General features: G+C 43.0%; 1 protein-coding gene across 1 annotated transcript in view; it reads right to left on the bottom strand.

The window, feature by feature from the left end:
* Nucleotides 1–23,095, bottom strand: part of DDX10 (DEAD-box helicase 10) — a 167,335-nt gene that overhangs the window by 118,478 nt on the left and 25,762 nt on the right. The window contains exons 10-12 of the mRNA XM_053385784.1: nucleotides 16,751–16,852; nucleotides 10,842–10,929; nucleotides 4,370–4,458 (exon numbers count right to left, since the gene is read on the bottom strand). Of these exons, the coding sequence (XP_053241759.1) occupies nucleotides 4,370–4,458; nucleotides 10,842–10,929; nucleotides 16,751–16,852 (279 nt within the window). The remainder of the gene's footprint in view (nucleotides 1–4,369; nucleotides 4,459–10,841; nucleotides 10,930–16,750; nucleotides 16,853–23,095) is intronic.

Raw genomic sequence — 23,095 nt, 5'->3', positions numbered from 1 at the left:
CCCAAAAGCATTTTTGGGTTAAAATTGGATCCTGGGTCTGAAAAGGTTGGACACCTGACCTGGAAGTCACCAGAGCATGGATAACCATGGCCAGGCAATCTCTCTCACAGAGCAGGGTCCGCAGCTGGCATACAAGCTTCAGGATATGGAAACTAGCTCATGCATCAGCTTAATCCTATAATAAACTATAACCAGATGACTGATTCAGACTGACGCCACAGTGCTCAAGGCCATACACAGCTGGGGAGAACTGTGGGGCGGCTCCACACCGATTACCTGAACTGTAATGGACCAGTGAATGCTTTGGAATCCCAACCTAATTTTCTCCCTTCAGCTCTCCCTTTTAACATAAGAAAAAGGCCAGAGCAAAATTTCTTTAGGATCTTTATTTTATATTCCAGACACCATTTAATTCAATAATTGTGGAGCACAGCTTCCCATTCCCCTCTAGTGGAAGAATCATGTAAAATAGTCATGAATGAAACTGGGCTTTGCTATGCGCACAATCTTTTCAAGCGCTACTGGGCACATTTTTTAAGCATTTCATTTGTAAGCTGAGATGGAAAATAGCAAGATGCTTTCAAACCAAAGAAAAGGGAGAGGGAGTTCAAAATTAGATTTCTATGAGAAGAATCCTGAAATGTTTCGTCAGGCACTTATCTGCCACAGACCTATTGGTCTCTCTCTGGCTCCACTCTCAAATTAATTACTGCAGAACTGCATATAGTCTCTGCATGATTTGATAGAACTGTGCTCGCTATTTCAGAGGGAGGGGGGGGAACATATGGGCAACTGAAACCATCACCCTTTCAGGAAATGGAGGCAAGACAATGAATTTGGAACCATTTTAATATCAAAAGATAAACTCTTGCTAATCCCCAAGAGCGTAATGATTAAAGCAGAATATGAGGTTATACAGAATTTAAATGTGGACACTGGAAGGCAAAAGAATATTAGCTGATAATAAAATGGCCACACATTACTTTTTGGAACAAGGGATTCACATAGCTGGGAGAATTTGACAGTATTACCTTTTGACACAAACCTCGTAAGTTCTGGACCAATATATAGTGTGCTCTAGGTTCTAGGGGCTGTAGCTCTGTGGTAGATCTCATGCTTTGCATGCAAAAGATTCCGAGTTCAGTTCCCAGAATCTCAAAATGTCTGAAGCCATACAAAGCAGCTGCCAGTCAGTACAAACAATAAGGAACAAGGGAGAGCAAGGGTGTTAACTCAGTATAAGTCAGTTCCCTGTGTTCCCACCACTGAGGAAGATGGCATTCATATCTTGGAGTGAAAACCACCTGGATGTGAGGTGTGAAATTCCTGGGAAGGAGACAATTCTGGGGTGACTGGAAGCTGTCTTCCTCCATGAGATCTGAGGAGGCAACAGTAGGGAACCTGTGACTTTTGTTATGTTGCTGGACCCCACCACTCCTGACCATTGGCCACTTTGGCTGGGGCTGATGGAAGTTGGAGTCCACAATATCTGGGAGGGTCAAACACTCCCCACCCATGACTAATGCTTAGATCTAAGTTTATGTTTAGGGGAGCATTAGACACGCCCTACTTTAGTCTTCCTCCTGTGCCAGCATTCGACTTATGCCTTGAATAGAACAGTAAGTTGCACACATACAGTCTGTGTCTAAATATCTCTGAGCACTCGTCTGTGGGGGGGAAATAGGTGGGTGCAGCTGTGGGAAGAAACAGGCACGCACACACACACACACACAGCCCCAAATTCAAAATATTTAGAAAAACATTAGTTTACGTGTCTGTTTTCAGTAACTGGAGTGCACATTCTGTCGAAACTGTGCTCTAAAGTTGCTAGTTAGTAAACCAACGTCAAATCACAGTTCCTTACTTCGAACACAATGGGAAACCAAAGGGCGAGATTGACTTTACCTGCCCTATCAGACGTTCAATCTAGATGTTGCAACGCTTGTGCAGACAGAACGACTGGAAGAGTGTGGTGTTGAATTCCACCCAGAGTTTTTAATCTATACTGGAACAGAAACCTGTGCATGAATTGAGGAACAAGAAGGTAGTTCTCATTCCAGACTTAGAATCACAAAGTTGGAAGGAACCTTGGGAGGTTGTCTAATCAAACCCTCAGCTTTAGGCAGGATCTGCAATGCAACTACACCACCCCTGACAGAAGACCCTCCAGCCTCTGCTTCAATACCTCCAGTGAAAGAACACCCACCATATACGGAGGCAATCTTTCCTGCTAACAGCTCTTACCATTAGGAAGTTTATTCTGCCATTTAGCCGAAATCTGCTTCCTTACAATTTCCACCTGTGCTTGTAGTCCTGCCCTCTGGAGCAACAGGGAAAAAATCTTCTCCATCTTCTCTATGCAATAGCCTTCAGATATCTTAATCTTATCTTCTACAAACTATGCTGTGGTTCAGCAAACTAGGAATGTTACATCTGAACTGGGCCAATGATTATTAAGGACCCAATCCTGTGCCTTTCAATATCCACTCCATGGTTCACATGATCTTGCCTGCAAGAGGTTTTCCAAACTGGTCGCTCTCATCTATGCACACATATTGCGAGACACAAGGGAGTGTCTGGTGTGTATGTGTGTTTATGTGTGTTTTTCAGTTTAAGACACCATAAAACTATCTTGTAACAGGTACTTCTGAAATCTGTCCCTCAAGCAGTTGCATTTTCAAAGCACTAACTGCTGAGTTGTAGGAAGCAAGCTTACATCAAGCACCCTTATCTGGCATGTCAACACCAGAATAATGGACGCATGTTTTGAAGGGCAAAATTTTAATTCTAGTTTCCGAGAAGAATTTGATTCGCATCGTATCTTGAAATGCCATCTGATGTGTCCACTATGTTTTCTTCTTGGCAGCTTGTAGATATTGCCCTTCTACCACCTTGCCTTAAAAACGCTTAACAAATGTTCTTTGCATGAAAGCAATTTGCTGAAATAATTCCAATTCCTCCAAAGTGTCTCTCATAGCCAGGTTTCAGACTTATTAATGACAATGTAATGGTAAACGTTCACATTGGTATTCAGGAACGAAACGGTAGGGTTTAAAGGTGGATGCAGGCTTTGCTTTAATACCTACTGTATGCAGAAAATTCCACCTAGTAAGCAGTTCTGATGAAGCTCGTAGAGAGAGGAAGCCCATTGAATTCAGACCTAGATTTCTGAACTGACTAAGCCATTAGGATTCATTATGTAGAATAAGGGCTGTGGTTACAATGAAAGAAGCACATTTTTTGCCTTAGCCACAGGTACATATTTATGCTGTTCAAGTAGAATGGCTCTTAATGTGCAGTCCCTTTCCTCTGGAACCGGAAAACAAGAGAGCATTCTTGATGGGAGAGTTCCTCCATGCTTCCTCTGATCTGGGCTTAACATGGAAATGCCCGTGAACGAACTATATGAAGCCACAACTGACAATACAACTGCCGCAGCCAAGATTGCGCCCAAGCAACACAGACTCTAGCATTTTGGGCAGCATCCCACCAAACAGGCAAATAAAAGAACGGAGAGGTTGTGATTCTTAACAAAAAGGAACTGGGAAACTTCCAATAACATGGTTGTACGTGTGATGTAGATGGTGTGACCTCAGAGCCAGAGATTTTCCAATTCAATTTTGTCTTAATCCACGAATCCATACTATTTTCTAAGCACGCGTGTCCTACTTGCAGTATGGGGACAACAGTGACCTTCTTTAGAAGGCCACTTTAAGGATTGCCGGTAAAAGGCATGAAAAATGATCTCAACTGCAACCTTGATAGGCGAGTTAGCCAAAATGGCCATATTATGAGCACATATATGGAATCAATGAAATTCTCTGATGGGCAGGCAAGGAGAAGAAGAGGAATCCAGAGGAAAGAGATGCAGCCCAGGCAATATAGGGAGGGAACCAGGAGATATAGGCAAGAGAGCAGCACCCAGGCGAGGTGAGGAATGGGGAACTGAAGGATGGAGATGTGAGCAGGGAAGCAGTCCAGTTGAGCCACAGAGGTATGGTGGAGGGACAAAGATGGTCAGGTACAAAGGGTATGGTCAGGTATGGTAAAGGGACAAAGATGGTCAGGTACAAAGGGATGGCAGCAAGGGAATGGGAGTAGGCAGGGTCCATTTTCCATGAAATATATTTATACATGTGTCACACGCATATGCACAGCTTTCATATTATTCTAATGAGAGGTGGCATATGCCTATTTCAAAACGAAATAAATAAAATGTATGCAACTCAATCTTTCATTCCTAATTCAAAACATGGAATGAAAATTGGTTTGTGCAGTTCAAAAGAAATCACACACTCCCTCCCAGCACCATCCAATCCAATTTTTTTAATTAGCATTTTTCGTAATGATTAGGGATAATAGCACTTACAGGGCATATTCAGCAATGGGTAACTTGAATACATCAAACACTTCCTTGTTCTTCATTAGGTAGACCGATCGCAGATAGGAAACAAAACACTACCAGAAAAAGAGAGAAGAGGTATTTGTTTAAACAGTAAAAAAAGGCACACAGATACACTCCACATCTAAAAAGAGATCCAAAATGTTAAAGAACCAAAATTAGCACACTGCATTTCAGCTAAAACTAATTAGTCTTATAAAAACAGATTATTCTTTATTGCATTATGAGTCCCAAAGTTAAGAGTTTGTTTGTATTTCAATTATGCTTTATATGCGTTTTGAGCTTTGGGGAGTGTTACATTTCCAAACTTCTCTCAGTGGTTATGGTATCTACATATTAAATATGAAAACATAATCATAGGAACCTAAAGAGTACATGGAAAATCAGGAGACCAATATCAAGGGCTTGTGGACTCAGACTGTGAACCTAAGAATTTGAAGGCAAGGAGACAGCCAAGTAAATTATCATGGATTCTGTGTGCTCAGAGCCCATCAAAGGTACAGATATAATGCAATTTTAAGAAAACACCAATTAAATTACTGAAAGGTAAGCTTAACTATGGCTGCAATCCTAAACACAGTTACTTGAGAGTAAGCCCCACTGGAACTTACTCCCAGCTGCCAGCTGCCATTTCAAACCTCAATTCTCTTTTTCAGCGTCTCTGCACATTTTTATGTTCTCATCCACCTCTCACTCACGCCCACTGGCCTTATAGCAGGCTTCTTTCCTTGCCTTTCAAAATAACCTTTTTCTCTCCTGTATTTCTTAAAATTGAAGGTATTTGTTCCGTCCTTGAAAACCCCTTTTAAACTGCTAATAGAACTTGTGGTATGGGATGCTTTTGCCGTTAAAACCCATCTTTTGAAGCAACAACAAGAAGAATTGTAGTAACAGATTTTGCTTGTAGTTTCATGTTACCCAGACTGCAATAAAACACTGGAAAATCACTTCTATAAAACCGAATAACCTGCTGCTACCAGCATGCCCTTTCGTTTGGCTGGTAACTCAAGTGTATCATTCATTAAATCATACTGTTTATGTTTCCACAAAACTGTTCTGTAATTTTTGTTTGGGAAAGGGGGGGGGGCGGGAAACAGTTTTACAGATATATTCACTGGCTCACATACGGAATCCTCATTTGCTCTTGCACTGCCTGCAAACTGCTGCTGAATTTTTCCAGTCTTAACAACACTCAACAGATTTATTAAATTATTATTTACAATAGCTCAATGCTGTTTGTTTATTCAGTCTCCATCTCTCTCACACATGCACCTTGATCTTCTACACTATACAAAAATCCTGCACAACAACCTTTCTGCTTGCATTTTGCAGAGCATTGGTCAAATTAAATTGATGCAGTTTTGCTTTGTAAGTGCCGGTGGCTACATACTGTTTACAGCCCCCAACCTCATCTTATGCACCTTCCAAAGTCCCCTGAAGCTGCTCCATTTTTTTACCCTATCAAAATTCCTTCCTTCTTCATTGCCTCTCATCCCCACCTTATAACTTATTTGAGTACCGCCCAATGCATTTGAGGGTTGGCAGGGCCAGCACAAGACATTTTGGTACCCAAGGAAAACCACAAAATGGTGCTCCTCTCTCACCAGGGAGGAAGCGGTGAGTGAAGATCTACATTGGAAAGAACTGAGGGAATTAAATCAAGTCAACCTTATCCAATGGTTGAAGTGGGAATGGAAGGGGCGGAGCCGCTCTAGAGGTGACATTAACAGGCGTCTGCTGAGGAGGAGGCAGACCCGCCCATCAAGGAATGTGTGGCAACAGCATTTCTTGAACGCCAGTTCTGCTGCCCCTGTGGTCCTGCCGCCTGAGGCGGTCGCTTCACTTTGCCTCGTGCATGAGCCGGCCCTGAGGACTGGGAAGTCAAGCAAAGTGTCTCCATCCAAATAACACTCCCCTTAGTGACACACTAGGATAACAGCAGGAGCAGTTTTGCAGAACGGGCTACAACTCCTGCATATGCATGAAGTCTTCTGTTCAATCCCTTAAACTCCAGATAACAGATTACTGGGAAGGGCCTCTGCTTGCTAGATCAGGAATGAGAATCTGTGGTCCCTCCAGATACCATTGGACTACAGCTCTAACCATTCCCTGCAGCGTTGCCAGCTTGAATTTTGATGCGGCAGCTAGACTGGTGACTGGGAGCGGCCACCGAGACCATATAACACCGGTCTTGAAAGACCTACACTGACTCCCAGTATGTTTCCGAGCACAATTCAAAGAGTTAGTGCTGACCTTTAAAGCCCTAAACACCCTCGGTCCAGTATACCTGAAGGAGCGTCTCCATCTCCATCGTTCTGCCCGGACACTGAGGTCCAGCGCCGAGGGCCTTCTGGCGGTTCCCTTGCTATGAGAAGCCAAGTTACAGGGAACCAGGCAGAGGGCCTTCTCGGTAGTGGCACCCGCCCTGTGGAACGCCCTCCCACCAGATGTCAAAGAGAAAAATAACTACCAAACTTTTAGAAGACATCTGAAGGCAGCCCTGTTTAGGGAAGCTTTTAATGTTTAATAGGTTATTGTATTTTAGTGTTCTGTTGGAAGCCGCCTAGAGTGGCTGGGGAAACCCAGCCAGATGGGCGGGGTATAAATAATATATTATTATTATTATTATTATTATTATTATTATTATTATTACTACTACTACTACTACTACTACTACTACTACTTCCATGGTAGGCAGAAGTCCATTGCTGAAAATGCTGGTATTAAACATGAACCTCATACAGTCAATTGGTATATAATGGTTAAAAAAAGAAAACACTACTGCAGTATTTAAAGAAGAGGAAAGTGTTTATATTTTCATGGTATGATGCACTTAATATTTTTTTTTAATGCACTTACGCAACAACGTGCTGCTTTTTCTTTTAATGTGGTTGCTATAACCAAAGTTGAAGCAATAAAGCTTGATTGAATTCAAAATCCAATTTGGCTATTCCACCGCAATATCTCTAACAGTGCCGCAGGGCTTGATGACAAAGTGATGGATACATGCTACACGACTACCGAAGGCTCCCACAGACAGAACAGACTCAGAAGAGGCAGTAAATATAGCAATCCACTCCTGTGCAGGAGAGACATTTTGAGTTGGAGATAATATAAGCGTTACTCCTCTGTGGGCTGGTGCAGAGACATACCATCAGGCCACTTTTAACCACAGTTAAAAGATTTTTTAACAGGGCCGCTGCTCCAACTCCTACAGCCTTAGCTGCAGCTATGGGAACCAACATTAACTATAGCTAGATAAGTAGATAAACGCTCTGCTTTAACCAGGATTCTTTTAACCAAACTCTGGTTAACAAGGAAACCTCGTCAAACTTAACTGCAGTTAGTGCCAGCATGTATGTATGAATTCTCTAAACACAATTAAAGGAGGATGGGGAGAATTCACTCCTGTGAAGTAGGCACAAGGTCATAAGGCAGATGTTGCTGAACTACAACTCCCATCAGCCCCAGAAAGCACGGACAATGGCAGGGATGGTGGGAGTTGTAGTAAGAACTCAAATCATTCGGTGCGGCACTTTGGAACTCCCTGCCTATTGATATCAAGCAGGTGCATTCACGGTATCCTTTTTGGCGCCTGCTAAAAACATCCTGGTTTAAACAAGTCCACCCAGATGCTTGGAAAGTTGGTGTGAATTTTAACTGGCTTTAATATTTTAGCTTCTTGTTAAAATATTGCTGTAAAGTATTGCTGTAAATCTTTCTTGGTTTTATTGTTTTACATTTTTGTAAACTTCATGAGGGTGTTTGTTGCTTTTTTAACAATCAAGCAGCGCACAAATTTTACAAATAGAAAGTCAAAATAAAAAATTAAGGAAGAGGTTTGCTGGATTTTAGGCCCAAGGCCTATCTATTCCTCTTCTCACTGTAGCCAACCAGAGGCCTATGGCATACCCACAAGTAAAACATGATCTCGGTGATATTATGGTAAAATATAGTGTAAGGACAGGTATAGTGATATTTAAATAGCCATATATGTATTTGGATAACAATAGCATTTAAATACCTATATATTAGACATACATACATGGAATTGTAGTAGTTTGCATATACAGCTATATAATATACCTCTTCCCACTCCCTTTTCACTTTTTAATTGTTTTATTTTGGTCAATTGAAATATTCTCTATAAAAATCAATTTTTAAAAAATATTGAGGACTGGCCTTTATCATAACCCTTCCCTCCCCTCTGCCTTCATTTAAGCCATTTGAAACTGACCACAAGCCTTCAACAGAATGGAAGAACAGACTATATTTTTGCAGTGCTATGCAGCAAAAAACAGTTTTAAATAAAGCAATAAAAGTTGGATTTACAAGGCAGGTTCATCACTGGATCTGTCAGCTGTGACAAAAGCTCTTGTTTGAACTCGTTCCATCGCTATCCCGAAACTCCAAGATTATTTCACTCCACTCAATTTAATTTTATCTATCTTTTTAGAGCGGGTTTTTAAAAACGGCTGCAAAAAAGCTGTTAAATGAGAAAAGGCTATTGCTGCTTCTTTTTTCCAGCGCAGACCAAAGTATTCTATTCCGTTCTTTCATTCACATTTTCCTGTTGTTGCTACACACTTATGATCCTGTCTTATACAGTTGACAAAAATAAAAAATATACAGCTATGTGCTTTTACAAGACATAGCTAAGCACTCCTGGTTTGAACCTCAACAAGAAAATATTGTGAAGAAAGCAGGTGTTATCCGTAATAAATTATAATAAGGTAATAAACAAAGGCTTTTCCAGCCAGTGAGCAATCTGGCACATTCCACAAAGGCAAAATTATCATGAAAAGTATTGTTATTTTACATAATGAGCTGTTCAGACACTATATGTTTCTATTTCTCAGTTATCACCACATCATTAAGCTAGCTTTCTAAGCTTGGGAACTAGAGGCATTTAATTTTATTTCTTTGAACTTCTGCACTGCCCATTCATTATTCCTCAGAAAAAGGCAGTGTGGCATAGTGGTTACTGTATTAGATGTTAGCCCTCTTCACAAGATACTGCCTCTTTACCTTGGCTGCTGACAGTTAAGGTATTGCCACCAAAAGAGATAGCAAAGAGCTGGATTTATACACCACTAAAATTGGCAGCTGGTACTAGCTGAGAGGATGCTGGCATTCCTGATCACTATTACTACCCACCAGCACTGTAGCTCATTCCAGAATTCCTGGCTCTGCAGAAACCCAGGCAAAAAGTTTAAAATAAACAGCAGCCAAGGTGCTGCAGGTGCTGAATGCTCCTTCATATTTTAAAACTTATTTTACGCTCATTAAAAATCTCTCTCTTCATCTCTAGCGCATGTTCCATGGAAACTAGGAAGGTTGATAAAAGTCAAATTTAATGCACAGGAGACTCTGACTATGCATGTTCATGCAGAACTTCCCATGGCATGGCAGAACTGACATGTATACAACATTGCGTAGGATTTTCTACACCATAGTTGAGGAACCTATGGTCCTCCACATGCTGTTGGCCAGCCTCAGACAGAATGGTCAATGGTCAGGGATGATGAAAGCTGTAGTCCAACCATATCTGAAGGACCACAGGGTCCCTTATACCCCACCCATCTGGCGGAGTTTCCCCAGCCACTCTGGGTGGCTTACAGCAGTCTAAAAACATAATAAAAAAACATCAAGCATTAAAAACCTCCTGATACAGAGCTGCCTTCAGATGTATTCTAAAAGTTGTGCAGTTCTTTATCCTCTGGACATCTGAAGGGAGAGCTTTCCAGAGGGAGGGCGCCACTACCGAGAAGGCCCTCTGCCTGGTTACCTGTAACTTTGCTTCTCGCAGTGAGGGAACCAGAAGAAGACTCTTGGAGTAGGACCTCACTGTCCAGCCTAAGCAATGGGGATGGAGATGCTCCTTCAGGTATACTGGGCCGAGGCCGTTTAGCAGGGGTAGGCAACCTAAGGCCAGGGGGCTGGATGCGGCCCAATCGCCTTCTCAATCCGGCCCGTGGACAGTCCTGGAATCACCTTGTTTTTACATGAGTAGAATGTGCCCTTTTATTTAAAATGCATCTCTGGGTTATTTGTGGGGCCTGCCTGGTGTTTTTACGTGAGTAGAATGTGTGCTTTTATTTAAAATGCATCTCTGGGTTATTTGTGAGGCATAGCAATTCGTTCATTTTTTATTTCAAAATATATTCCGGCCCACCACATGGTCTGAGGGACGGTAGACCGGCCCATGGCTGAAAAAGGTTGCTGACCCCTGGGTTTAGGGCTTTAAAGCTCAGCAGCAACACTTTGAATTGTGCTTAGAAATGTACTGGAATCCAGTGAAGATCCTTTAGGACCGGTGCTATGCGGTCCCAGTGGCCGCTTCCAGTCACCAGTCTTGCTGCTGCATTCTAGATTAGTTGTAGCTTCCAGGTCACCTTCAAAGGTGTATACTAAGAAAGTATCATAATAGGCAGCTTACCCGTTGCGCTCTCTCTTTCAGCTCTTGATCTTGAGCCAAGAAGGACTGCAACTTTTTCTGGATGTCAACAAGCTTTTCAGGATTGATTCTAGAGGGTTGGGAGAGATGGAGAGATGGAGAGAGAGAGAGAGAGAGAGAGAGAGAGAGAGAGTGTTCAGGTTGGTGTGTTTAAGTGGCAGGGTTTTCTCTGTCATGGCCCCATCCCTGAGGAAGATCTTCCACATGAGATATGAGATACTTCTGCTTGGCTTCCTTCCAGACTGACGTTTCATTCTGCTTTTTAAATGATGGTAATTTTGTTGAAAGATGGTATAAAACCATTTCAAATAAATAAATATCTCTCCCTAAAGGGTCACAAACCCCTGTTCAACAGGTTCAATTTTTTTCATTTCATTTTTTTTTAAAGCATTACTTCAAAATAGTTAAAAGGTACTGCCCATCTGAACAAAACTCAGCTGAAATCATGTCAGGCATGAAGACCGTTCTCCTCCCATGAATAATGCAGGGAAAGCAAACAGAAGCTCAGGCCTTTTATCTAGAGAACAGTTTAAACTGGAAGAGGCAACGATTTTTCAAGGTAAAGCCACACAATTAACATTAAATTGCTTCTTGAGCTTATAAAAAGGTGGAAAATTGAGCTCATACTGAAGGAGGGGGGGAGCAAAATATACAGCAATAATACCTCACATTGACACGGTCTCTCTCATGAGAAAACAGTGTGAGGGTTCCCCCCCACCCCAAGCATTTAAATAAGACTCTTGCTGGGAATTTCCAGAGCCCGAGGCATTTCTACAGAACTGTGGCTTCACAGATAGGTAGTACACCAACTGATGTGGAGATTAAAGCTGTATTATTCAAAAAAAAACAACCCAACAATAATTGCATGAGGGAGGAGAGCGAGGCTGTGTTTGCTCATCCTGCCTCTTCCCCATCAACTCTTCAGAGTTCTAGCCCATGTACCACTATTATTATTATTATTATTATTATTATTATTATTATACCGCCCTTCTTCACAAGATCTCAGGGCGATTCACAAGAAAGAAATACATGGTAAAAGCGCAAATAAAACAAAACAACAAGACAACAAACCCCCCCCAACACATTTAAAAAGCTATAGAATATTAATCCACCAAAGGCCTGGTTGAAGAGGAACATTTTGGCGCCACAGCAGACAAGCCCCAGCCAGTGGACATCTTGAAGAGGCCATCACCACAAAGGCAGTGTAGTGACTTCAGTCTTGGAATGGGACCTGGCAGAACAGGGTTCAAATCCCCACTCAGCCGCCAAGCTCACGGGGTGACCCTGAGTCATTTCTCAGCCTAACCTTTGCCACAGGATGAAATGAGGAGGCAGAGAAGCACATATGCTGCCTTGTGCTCTTCAGAGGAAAGTGGGATACAGGTCTTGGTGGTGCAGATCTCACTCTGAGGCCAACTGAGCCCTGGTTAGAGCCCATAACTGAGTCTATTGTGTCACAGCCGCTCTGCTCCTACCAGCAATGTGCTGTCCACAGAATAGCATTAGGAGATTGCTCTTTGGCCCCAATGGGAGTGCCACAGGGCACTATTTTGTCCCCAGTGGTATTCAGCATCTATACAGTGCAACCTCGGAAGCCGAACGCCTGTAAACTTGAATGTTTCAGCTCCTGAACAATCGAAAACCGGAAGTGATTGTTCTGGTTTTTGAATGATTTTTGGAAGCCAAACATCCAGCTCCTGCAGCCAATCGGAAGCCGCGCCTTGGAAGTCGAACAGACTTCCAGAACGGATTCCGTTCGACTTCCAAGGTACGTCTGTATCAGGATTTCCCAAACTTGGGTCTCCAGCTGTTTTTGGACTACAACTCCCATCATCTCTGACCACTGGTCCTGCTAGCAAGGGATGATGGGAATTGTATTCCAAAAACAGCTGGAGACCGAAGTTTGGGAAACCCTAGTCTATATGAAAGCACTGGGAACAGTCATTAGGAGTTTTGGAGCAAGGTGTCATCAGTACACTGATGAGACTCAGCTCTATTTCCCTATTACATCTGAGGCAGAAGAGGCTGTACAAGCCCTGGACAAAAGCCTAGATCTAGTGGTGGACTGGACAATGCCTCTTGCTGGTCTACATGGAGGACAGAAAGGTGTTTGTGAACATGTGTAGAAATGACTACTGTGTCCAGTAAAATCTGTGTTTGCTGTTCCACCCATTTCGGCCTCTGGCCCCAATCATTGCTGGCTTGAGGCCCTCAGAAAATTGCCCAGAAGGCATTGTGGCTCAAAATGTTTCCCCACTGCTGCTCAAAAGAACTCTACTCTTTCTTAACAAGCTGGAGAAGTGGGGAGAAAGCAGCAGCACAATGAAATCCAGCAAGGCTAAATGTAATGAATACAGGAAGGGGAACAAAATACCGAAAAAGGAGAAATAACTGGCTAGGCAGCAGAAGCATTCAGAATCTACAGTGTACATAAACAAATTGAATATGAGTCAGCAATGTGATGCTGTGGCTGGAAAGGCCAGTGCCATTTTTAGGTTTTATCGGCCGGAGAATGGTTGCCAAGAACTGGGAAATAATAATGCCATTTTATTCAGCATTATTGTGACCTGATTGGAATGCTGCTGTGAGTTCTGGGCACCAGGTGTCTCAAAAGATATTGGCAAGTTGGAAAAGATTCAGCAGAGAGGTACAAGGACGAGGCAGAGGCTGAGACGGAAATCCTATGAAGCTAAGAAATAAAGAAAAAGCAAGCTATGTACATTTAGCCTAGAGAGGAGGAAACATTATTGATTGGCGCAGGCAGCAGAGAGGGAGATGCCAATATCCTTTTCAGATTTTGGAAAACTATCAGAAATAAAGTGGAGGAGGGAGAGTTTTCACCCAACATGCTCTGAATAGGCCACATACAGCCAGTTTGCAAGCAACGCTCAGCCAAACTACGGCTTATATGAACATGTGGGGTCCCAGAAAGGAATTTGTGGCTGCTTTGGTCCTCTTCCAGTCCTACCATGTTGCTGTGAGCTAAGCTAAGCAAGGTGTCCAAACCTGGAATCATGGTTTGTCTTACTCCAGACAAACCATGAACTGTAACCAAACGTTGTTTACAGATTGTGGCTTGTCTGGTGTGGGGCAAACTATTAAGAAGAGTTTGGATTTGATATCCCGCTTTATCAGTACCCGAAGGAGTCTCAAAGCTGCTAACAATCTCCTTTTTCCCTTCCTCCCCCACAACAAACACTCTGTGAGGTGAGTGGGGCTGAGAGACTTCAGAGAAGTGTGACTAGCCCAAGGTCACCCAGCAGCTGCATGTGGAGGAGCGGAGACGCGAACCTGGTTCACCAGATTACGAGTCTACTGCTCTTAACCGCTACACCACACTGGCTCTCAAACCAGGTTTGGGTGGCTTTATTCACAGCAGTGCAGCTTCAGAAGGACATGGGGCAGGAGCACAACAGCTTCAAAATCTTCCTCCAGAAACTCTCCTATTTGCAGCAAGCCAGGCGAGCCAGCTGAAAGATATGCTTATGTTCTGTTAAGAGTAGTTCAACAATGGAACAGCTGGCTGACAAGAGCTAGGATCTCCTCCTTGTCAAGGCATAAACTGGGAAAGGAGACTGGATATTCCAGCCTAGCTCAGGGTGCAAGACGCAAAAGGATGGAACAGGAACATACCGTATTTTTTCGTCCATAAGACGCCCCCATGTATAAGATGCCCCCTATTTTTGGAGACTCCGATTTAAGAAAATGGGGGGAGATGTATTTGTGTATAAGATGCCCCCAAATTTTTGACATTATTTTTTAGGGGGAAAACTTAGTCTTATACACAGAAAAATGCGGTACTCCTGCCTCCCTTAGCAGCCAACTGCACATTTCAAAGGAACCAAGTATATATCAGGAGCTGTCAGAGCTTTACCAGAAATTCACATCTCAGTGCACAGATGTCCTATGTGGTGAGATGCCAAGTGGACAGGTTGGCACATCTGCCTGGGCAGCTGAGTCAACTTGGAGTGAATCCTGCTCACCGAGGCTGTCCATTAGTTCTCCTCACCTAGGAAGGAATGCATAGGGCTCCTGTACAGGTTGAACTTTGCCTGGAACCCATATAAATAGTGCAAGCTAAGTCAGTTTGCATCTCCTCCTGCTAGCAATGAGTTATGTGGAGCATTGACCCCTGGAAATCCTATTGAGCTCTCTTCCAGCTTCTGAGTTCTCCCCAAACTTGACTTGAACATTCTTAAACCCATCTCTTCACAGTCATATCGACCAGAAGCTTCTCTCTCAAAGCAAATGAAAGCAGGAATTATTTGAATGTTGAGATCTATAACCAACACTAAATATCATCTGCATTTTTCTCCCCACTCCACCCCCGCAGTGTTTTCCATGGCTCATCAGTTCCACTGCAAAAATGATCTCCTCTCCACAGTAAACCATTTAAGCCACCTTGGCAAGTCATTATATCCTTTTAAGAGAGAGAAAAAACAAAGGCTAAAAAGGGCCATTTACATGGATTTGCAAGCTTTACTGCATCCCCACATTATCACCCATGATTTAGAACAGTATTGTAAACAGCATTACTGGAAGCCAACAACTACTTCAGTGGAGCATGTGAACCAATTTCAACGCATATTGAGTGACTGAGATATTAGGCACCAAATGGTAATTAGGTCTGTATGCATGAAGGTATGAAACAGATGTCATTACGAATAAAGAAAGGAAACTATCGGTGCACTCAGTTGAGCCTTCCTCAGAGGAAAAGGGCTAATACCACAGACTTAGCATTGCCATGTTTCAGATTAGCATTTTAATACAGTAGCACAGGAATCTGTGTATTAGGGGCAGCGTTCCTCAAATTTGTAAACTCTTGAGATGCTTTTGTCCTGAATTAAAACCAGAAGCACACTTCCTTTTTCCTTTCTTTGAAGAACTGGGCATTTTGCCTAAGTCCTAAATTCGCCAGCCCATTCACAGGTGGCGAAAAGGGAGGAGGGGAAGTTTCTGCAATTTTTTCAAAAGGAGGAAGGGGGAAATGTTGGAAGTTCCCTATGGGGGAGTTTAGCATGGGATGCAGTCTTTTCTTTTCCTTTTCACCCTTTATTTTCACTAGTGAACATTAGAAAGGCACCCAAAAAGAAAACTGCTGCGGCAATTGAAGCAAACAGCTTCCCTATCCCTGCTACAGACAGTATGGACCTATATGGGCCGGTGACCTAGCCTGGCTTAAAGGAAGCTTCCCACATTATTTCTGCGAGAATGAAGCAGGGTAGCAATCTATGCAGGAGATGCAACAGGAAGTCTTTTCTGTGGATAGGCAATTCTACCACATCTATGTATAGGAAGAGACGGAACGTTCCATTCACTTCTGATGCAGAGAATGGAGGAGGCTTACCTGCCTGCAGGGGGGGAGTCTGCTTTAGATTAACCACAGTTTACTGTGTTGTCCGCACCCAGTGAACAGTGGTTAATCTTAATTATGGTTTGTTGGGGCGGGGGGAGGAAGTCTACTTCAAGCCACATAGAGTTAATAACAACAACAAGTAGGGCCTTTTTGTGACAGTCCTCAAAAGTACAACTGGTGCTGCTTAAGAAAGACCTGTGTGTCCTCAGGAAAGGTAGAAGCAAAGGAATCCAGGCCACATATCATCAGTGGGCCTGAGAGGACTCTTCCACTCTACATTTTACATAATGTACATAATGTAAGCATTTTAAAATTGTAAACTGCCTTGGGTGCCTTGGCAGAAAAGTGTTGTGTAAATCCAATAAATAAGACAATAATACATAGTAGCAGCACCTTTCCCTCCCCTTTTGCTGTCCATGGCGGCCATTTTGTGCAGGCCCTCTTGGCACCTTTATCAATAAATGAGTATCGCACCTCGTTTTCTCAAAAAAACACTGATTTTTTTTTAATAATAAAAAAGAACTGAAGAATTTACTTGATGTTGTTGATGGGAACTTTCTTCTGTGACAGCTGCTGCATCATTCCCTTTTCCTCCGAAGAAAGCAGCACAAGAAGAGCTTCGCCACCTTCTTTGTACCTAAGAAAGGAATTAGAAAACAAAATGTTTCCTGATTAGGTTTCCAGATGGTAAATAAAAACTGACAGATTCTTCTAAGGGCCAAACCAAACGTGGCATTAATTGCATCTTCACATCTAATGTACAGGTTGTTGTTTTCTTTAAAACGCAAAAAATCAAGGATTTTCCTCAAGACGGTGGCAGCAGAAGAAAGCATTTAATTCCTCCATCACACCAGCTGGAATCCCCACAGTTTTCAACCCTGGCCAGCAGAAGCTGTTTGCATCCCAACGTGGGTTTACAGGCTACAGGCAAGTAAAGCATGACAGAGACCTAGGAGACACGGATCAGTGTCTTAGTTAAGCCTATCAAACATCTGGCAGACACCCTGTTCTCTCCTTTTGAAGAGCAGAGCTGGAACAACTATTCTTGCAAGTTACATCCTGAGCTTTGGGAATGAGCAAGCAACGGGGTATTCCTTCATAAGCACACACAGTTTGCTCACACTATGGCCTCCATTTCCTTGGAGACAAAGGTAGAATTAGTGGCACCAGCTCACTATCAGCCTTAGCAACAAATGCTTCCCCTGAAAGGGAAGGCTCTCTGCCGACAGTGGGAATTTTGGAAAATGATATACAGTGGTACCTCGGTTTAAGAACAGTCCGGTTTAAGAATGATCTGGTTTACAAACTCCGCAAAACCGGAAATAGTGTCTTGGTTTGAAAACTTTACCTTGGTCTAAGAATCCGAACGGTGGAAGGGTACCAGCGGCAGGAGGCCTCATTAGGGAAAGCACGCCTCGGTTTAAGAACACTTTTGGTTTAAGAACGGACTTCCAGAACGGATTAAGTTCATAAACTGAGGTACCACTGTATAATGAATTGGGAAAAAAATGTTTAAAATAACCTTTTCTTTAAAAAACAAAACCCCGAAACTTTTCTTTTAGGAATTTTAGGTGCTGAAATCCCAATGGAGCAGAAAAGACTATTTTATCTTAAAAACCATCGTAAACAGCTAAAATCATTAGTAGGATTAGAATAACACTTGTAGTTTAATGTTCAATTTTGGATATAATGGAGATGTAAAAGATTTGGATTATTATAAAAGATGCAGGAGGAAATGGTTAAAAAAAGGACCCAGAAAGGGGAGGAGGGAAGTCCAGGAGATTCTTTGGAATCTTGTTTTTATGTTGGTTTTTGGATAATTGACTGTAAAACTTTAAAGTGAAAAACTAAATAAAATTTAAAAAATAAAAAGATAGTGGGAGACAATGAAGCCATCTAGACTAGGATTACATAGCACTTGGGGTGTCTGGTATTGCAGAGATGAGATATTCCTCTGACAAACCACTAAGCCCTGGTTCCAGATCTCCGGGCTCCCCATCCGCTGGAACCCTTCCCTAGATTGGTCTCCTTCTGGGGTCCCCAGTTCTCACCACCTCCAACCCAGAAGGACATTTTCCTGGGTTGGCCTCCTCCAACTCCCCAAGCTCCTCCCTTTCCTCCTTGTCACATGACCATCCATTCCATCCTTACCAAACTGGGACTGGGAAAACAGCAAAATATCTTGCTGCTACCCAAGGCTCTGCACAATAAAACAGTATTTTTTGAGGTATAGAAAACAGCAAATTTCCAAAATAGATGCTTGCTAGGGGCAAGCTGGTGACCACATTTGTGGCTGAAGAATACAGGACAATTAGGAGTGATGCCTTCCAAAACCACTCATTAAAAACTCACAAACCAAAGAGATTAGTGACACAGCTTCCTACAGAGATGGGAAACTTGTGGCCTTTCAGAAGTTGGTGGACTACAACTCCCATCCTCTTTGACCCCCGGCCATGCTGGCTGGGACTGATATGGGTTGGAAGTGCAACAACACCTGGAGGGTCACAGGGCCCCACACCAATATTTTACAGGAATAACATAGACAGTTTTCCACTCTTTGCATAAAAGAGCAGCAGCTTTTGATTTTTACAATTTTAGATCTCCTTCCCCAGACTCCCTTCATTCAAAATTCTTCAAAAATTGCTGTTGCTGAAGTTCTGATATATGCAAAATATGTGTATGTATAATTGAGTAATTATCCTATCCGTTAAGCAGCAGGCGGTGAGCCTAACAATTTTCAAGTCACACATATTCATTACGTATAAAGCCTAAACCAGACTGCCTCTCCCTGTTAGCTTAACTTATGGAACAGCCCCTTAGAAAATCCTAGAAAGCTGTTGCACTTCAAGGAATAACGGATCTGCCAAGTATAAATGGGCTCAGGCCATAGCAGTGTTTCTTACAGGTAACAAACAACCTATTAAAGGGTTTGATCAGACTAACACAATGGGCTTTTTGAGCATCCAAAACCAACAGTGGACCAAAGACCAAAGGTATGCATTATGTGCTTGGAATTAAGTTTTTAACATATTGTCAGATGGCTGCTGTGGTTGCTCGAGAGTAACCAGGCAGGACTCCAACCTGTCTTTTACAGGCTTCATTTTGGTGCAAACTATTTACAGTGAAGAGCGCCAAACGTTCATGTTTGGCTCAATCGCTAGCAGAATCCGGGAGTGGTCTGTTTTTGGACCTCCCCCAACATAAGAGTTTCTTTACTCCCAACCTTCTCCTTCCTTCTCTGCACCTTAGGCTACTGCGCAGCACAGGCGATGGCAAGGGTGTGTTTCGCTCCTGTCCTCCTTGCCTAGGAGTGGTGTTAAGGCTCCCACAAGCATCCTCTGGTCCTTGCACCTCTCCCCCACTAGAGGTGGGGCTTTCCTCCTCCCCAGAAGAGGAACTGCTTCGCAAGATTTTCAGAGGCTCCCTGTAACACAACTGCCCTTCTGTTCCTCGCCTCTGAGCCAATGGCAGTTCCCTGACACATATGGATGCCAGAAGGCATCTGAAAATGTTCACAAGAGTCTTTACACTGTGTAAGCACACATAGGTACAGTGGTACCTCGGGTTACATACGCTTCAGGTTACAGACTCCGCTAACCCAGAAATAGTACCTCGGGTTAAGAACTTTGCTTCAGGATGAGAACAGAAATCATGTTCCGGCGGCGCAGCGGAAGCAGGAGGCCCCATTAGCTAAAGTGGTGCTTCACGTTAAGAACAGTTTCAGGTTAAGAACGGACCTCCGGAACGAATTAAGTACTTAACCCGAGGTACCAGTGTATGTGTCATTCACAAGGGGGTACCATTCGAGGAGGATAAGAGGTCTGCTAAACATGTAGGGTGTTTATCTGACATCACCCCACATGTTTAGCAGACAACGTGCTCATTCCTCAGGTGCAGCTTTAACCTTAGACACCTCACACAGGTTCTACACACTGAGTGGCAACAGCTAAAAATAAAGGCCTGAGAAAAGTGGAATGTTTTCGCATGGAGGCGAAAGATATGTAACAAAGGTGTCAGGTGAGTCTACCCCGGGAGAGCATTCCACAAATGGGGAGCCAATGCAGACAAGGCCTGCTCTTGTGTTGGTACCCTGTAGATTGCTCACAGAAGAGGCACACAAAGAAGGGCGTCAGATGTTGATCACAGGGTCTGAGTCAGTTCATGAAGGGAGACAGTCTTCAACGTACTGAACCATTTAAAGCTCTATAGGTTAAAGGCAGCACTTTGAGTTGGGCCCAGAAACTAACTGGCAGCCAATGCAGTCAGCCCAGGACTGGGATTATATGCTCAAACCATCTTGCCCCAGTGAGCAACCTGGCCACTGAATTTTGCACCAGCTAATGTTTCTGTACCGTCTTCAGAGGCAGCCCCACATACAACGTGTTGCAGAAATCTAATGCTGATGCAAGCCACTCCATGCCACCAAGGCCAAGTGAGCCTCAAGCAACAACAAAGGATCCAGACATATTCCCAAGCTATGTATGAGCTCCTTCAGAGGGAGTGTAACCCTATCAAGAGCAGGCAATCACCCATCCATCTGATCTAGGGAGCTACCTATTAACAGGGCTTCAACCTAATCTGGATTGAGCTTCAGTTTGTTGGCTCTCATCTAGTCCGCTACCCAGGCAAGAAAACAGTCCAGCACACCCACTGCCTCATCTGCATATGTGAAGGAAAAGTAGAGTTGTGTGTCATCAGCATATTATTGACAACGTACTCCAAGCTCTGGATGACCCCTCTCAGTGGTTTCATGTAGATGTTAAATACCATGGGAGATAAAATTGAACCCTGAGGAACCCCACACTGAAGGCTTCGTGGAGCTGAAGAACACTCCCCGAGCATCAGTCTCTGGAAATGACCATCCAAGTAGGACCAGAACCACCACAAAGCAGTGCCACCCAGCCCTAACTTGAATTGCCATTCCAGAAGGATACCATGTTCAATGGTATCAAATGCCGCAGAGAGGTTGAGGAGAATTAACAATAACACATTTCCCCTGTCTCTCTCCCAGCAGAGGTCATCATACAGGGTGGCCAAAGCAGTTTCTATGCCAAAAGTGGTCCCAAACCCCAATTAAAATGGATCTAGAGAATCAGTTTCCTCTAAGAGCACCTAGATCTGGTCCACAACCACAAGCTCAAGAACCTTGCCCAAGAAGGGGAGATTTACACCTGGCCAGTCGTATTTTTTGCTCTATAAGACTCACTTTTTCCCTCCTAAAAAGTAAGGGGAAATGTGTGTGCGTCTTATGGAGCGAATGCAGGCTGCACAGCTATCTCAGAAGCCAGAACAGCAGGAGGGATAGCTGCTTTCGCTGCACAGCGATCCCTCTTGCTGTTCTGGCTTCTGGGATTCAGAATATTTTTTTTCTTGTTTCCCTCCTCCAAAAACTAGGTGTGTCTGGTCTGGTGTGTCTTATAGAGCGAAAAATACGGTAATTAGATTTTCCAAATGCAGGGAAAGTTTCCTGAGGAGCGATTTTACCATTGTCTCTTTCAAAAGTAAACTACTGTTTCCCATTTTGTCCAAATATAGCAGACTGTTGTTAGGGCAAACTATAGTTTGCTACCAAGCTACACCATAACCTGGTAAGTGGAGGCAGGCAAGAACCATACATGCTTGAGGCTTGTACCTGCTCATTATGTATTTTATGATTTGTGGCTACTTCTAAATCAAACCTCAGTCTTTGAGGATCATTTCACACATTACAGAGCAGCGATCTAAAATTTGCCATAAATGTTCATGGAAGAGTGAGCAGCTGATTCCAGCCCTCAGCGTAAATGTGAACACCAACAACCATGAACTCTCATATGCACCCAACAAAACTATGGAAATATAGCAATAAAGACAAGTGCGCAACTGAATTGCACAAACATTCAGAACCACCATATGGACAATGCATTTTATGCTACACAGCATTTTCAAATATCAGCCGCTGCATCCACACATTTGAGCTTTAAGTCTCCCCTTAAAATATGCATTAAAAAGATATAATGTGTGAGGAAGCCCTGAAACAGTTGGACAAAAATACATTAACATAGCTTTCCAAAAATGAAAGCTAACTACTGCTGTCCTCTAGTGGCATTGTATTCCATTATATCATATCACACATGATCAAAATAGGCTTCATGGGCTGGACCAAGGCTCATGAGCAATAAGATAATCAGATCTGGGGTGACGAGTGTATCTTTAAAGATGTTTCTGCAAGAAGACACTCCACTTCTATTATCCTAGAGGTCAACAGAATGTTAATGGCAACTTGTCTTGAGAAAAATGGTCGAAAACTATGAATATTTATAAGAACTCAGTGGAAACCTTATTGCGGGATTTTATTTTTACACACTACCTAGCATTCTCATTTTCTTTAAAATGTCATAAGGCTAGACGAAATTTTGCTACCATTTTTAAAGCAGCATTATTCCCCAACGACTGAAGTTGTGACATAGCTTTCAAACTAGCCCCCAAACCAGAATGAGTATGGGACACAAGCAAAAAAAGGTTCACTTTTTTCCAACTTTTATTGTTTTGGACCGATCTTATTAGGACTCAGCTTTGTCCACCTTTGAAGTGGACAGGCTTTTAGAATAGGATTGCAGTCATGCTAATCTAAACAGGTTAGGCATTAAACAGGTTAGGCATCTGGGAGGGGTGGCTAACACCCCAGAGGACAGGATCACACTTCAAAACGACCTTGACAGATTAGAGAACTGGGCCAAAACAAACAAGATGAATTTTAACAGGGAGAAATGTAAAGTATTGCACTTGGGCAAAAAAAATGAGAGGCACAAATACAAGATGGGTGACACCTGGCTTGAGAGCACTACATGTGAAAAGGATCTAGGAGTCTGGGTTGACCACAAACTTGACATGAGCCAACAGT

This window comes from Podarcis raffonei, chromosome 4 (assembly GCF_027172205.1).
Source record: "Podarcis raffonei isolate rPodRaf1 chromosome 4, rPodRaf1.pri, whole genome shotgun sequence".
NCBI lineage: Eukaryota > Metazoa > Chordata > Lepidosauria > Squamata > Lacertidae > Podarcis > Podarcis raffonei.
Note: the sequence above shows the minus strand (reverse complement) of the source record. Positions and strands in the feature narration are given on the sequence as shown.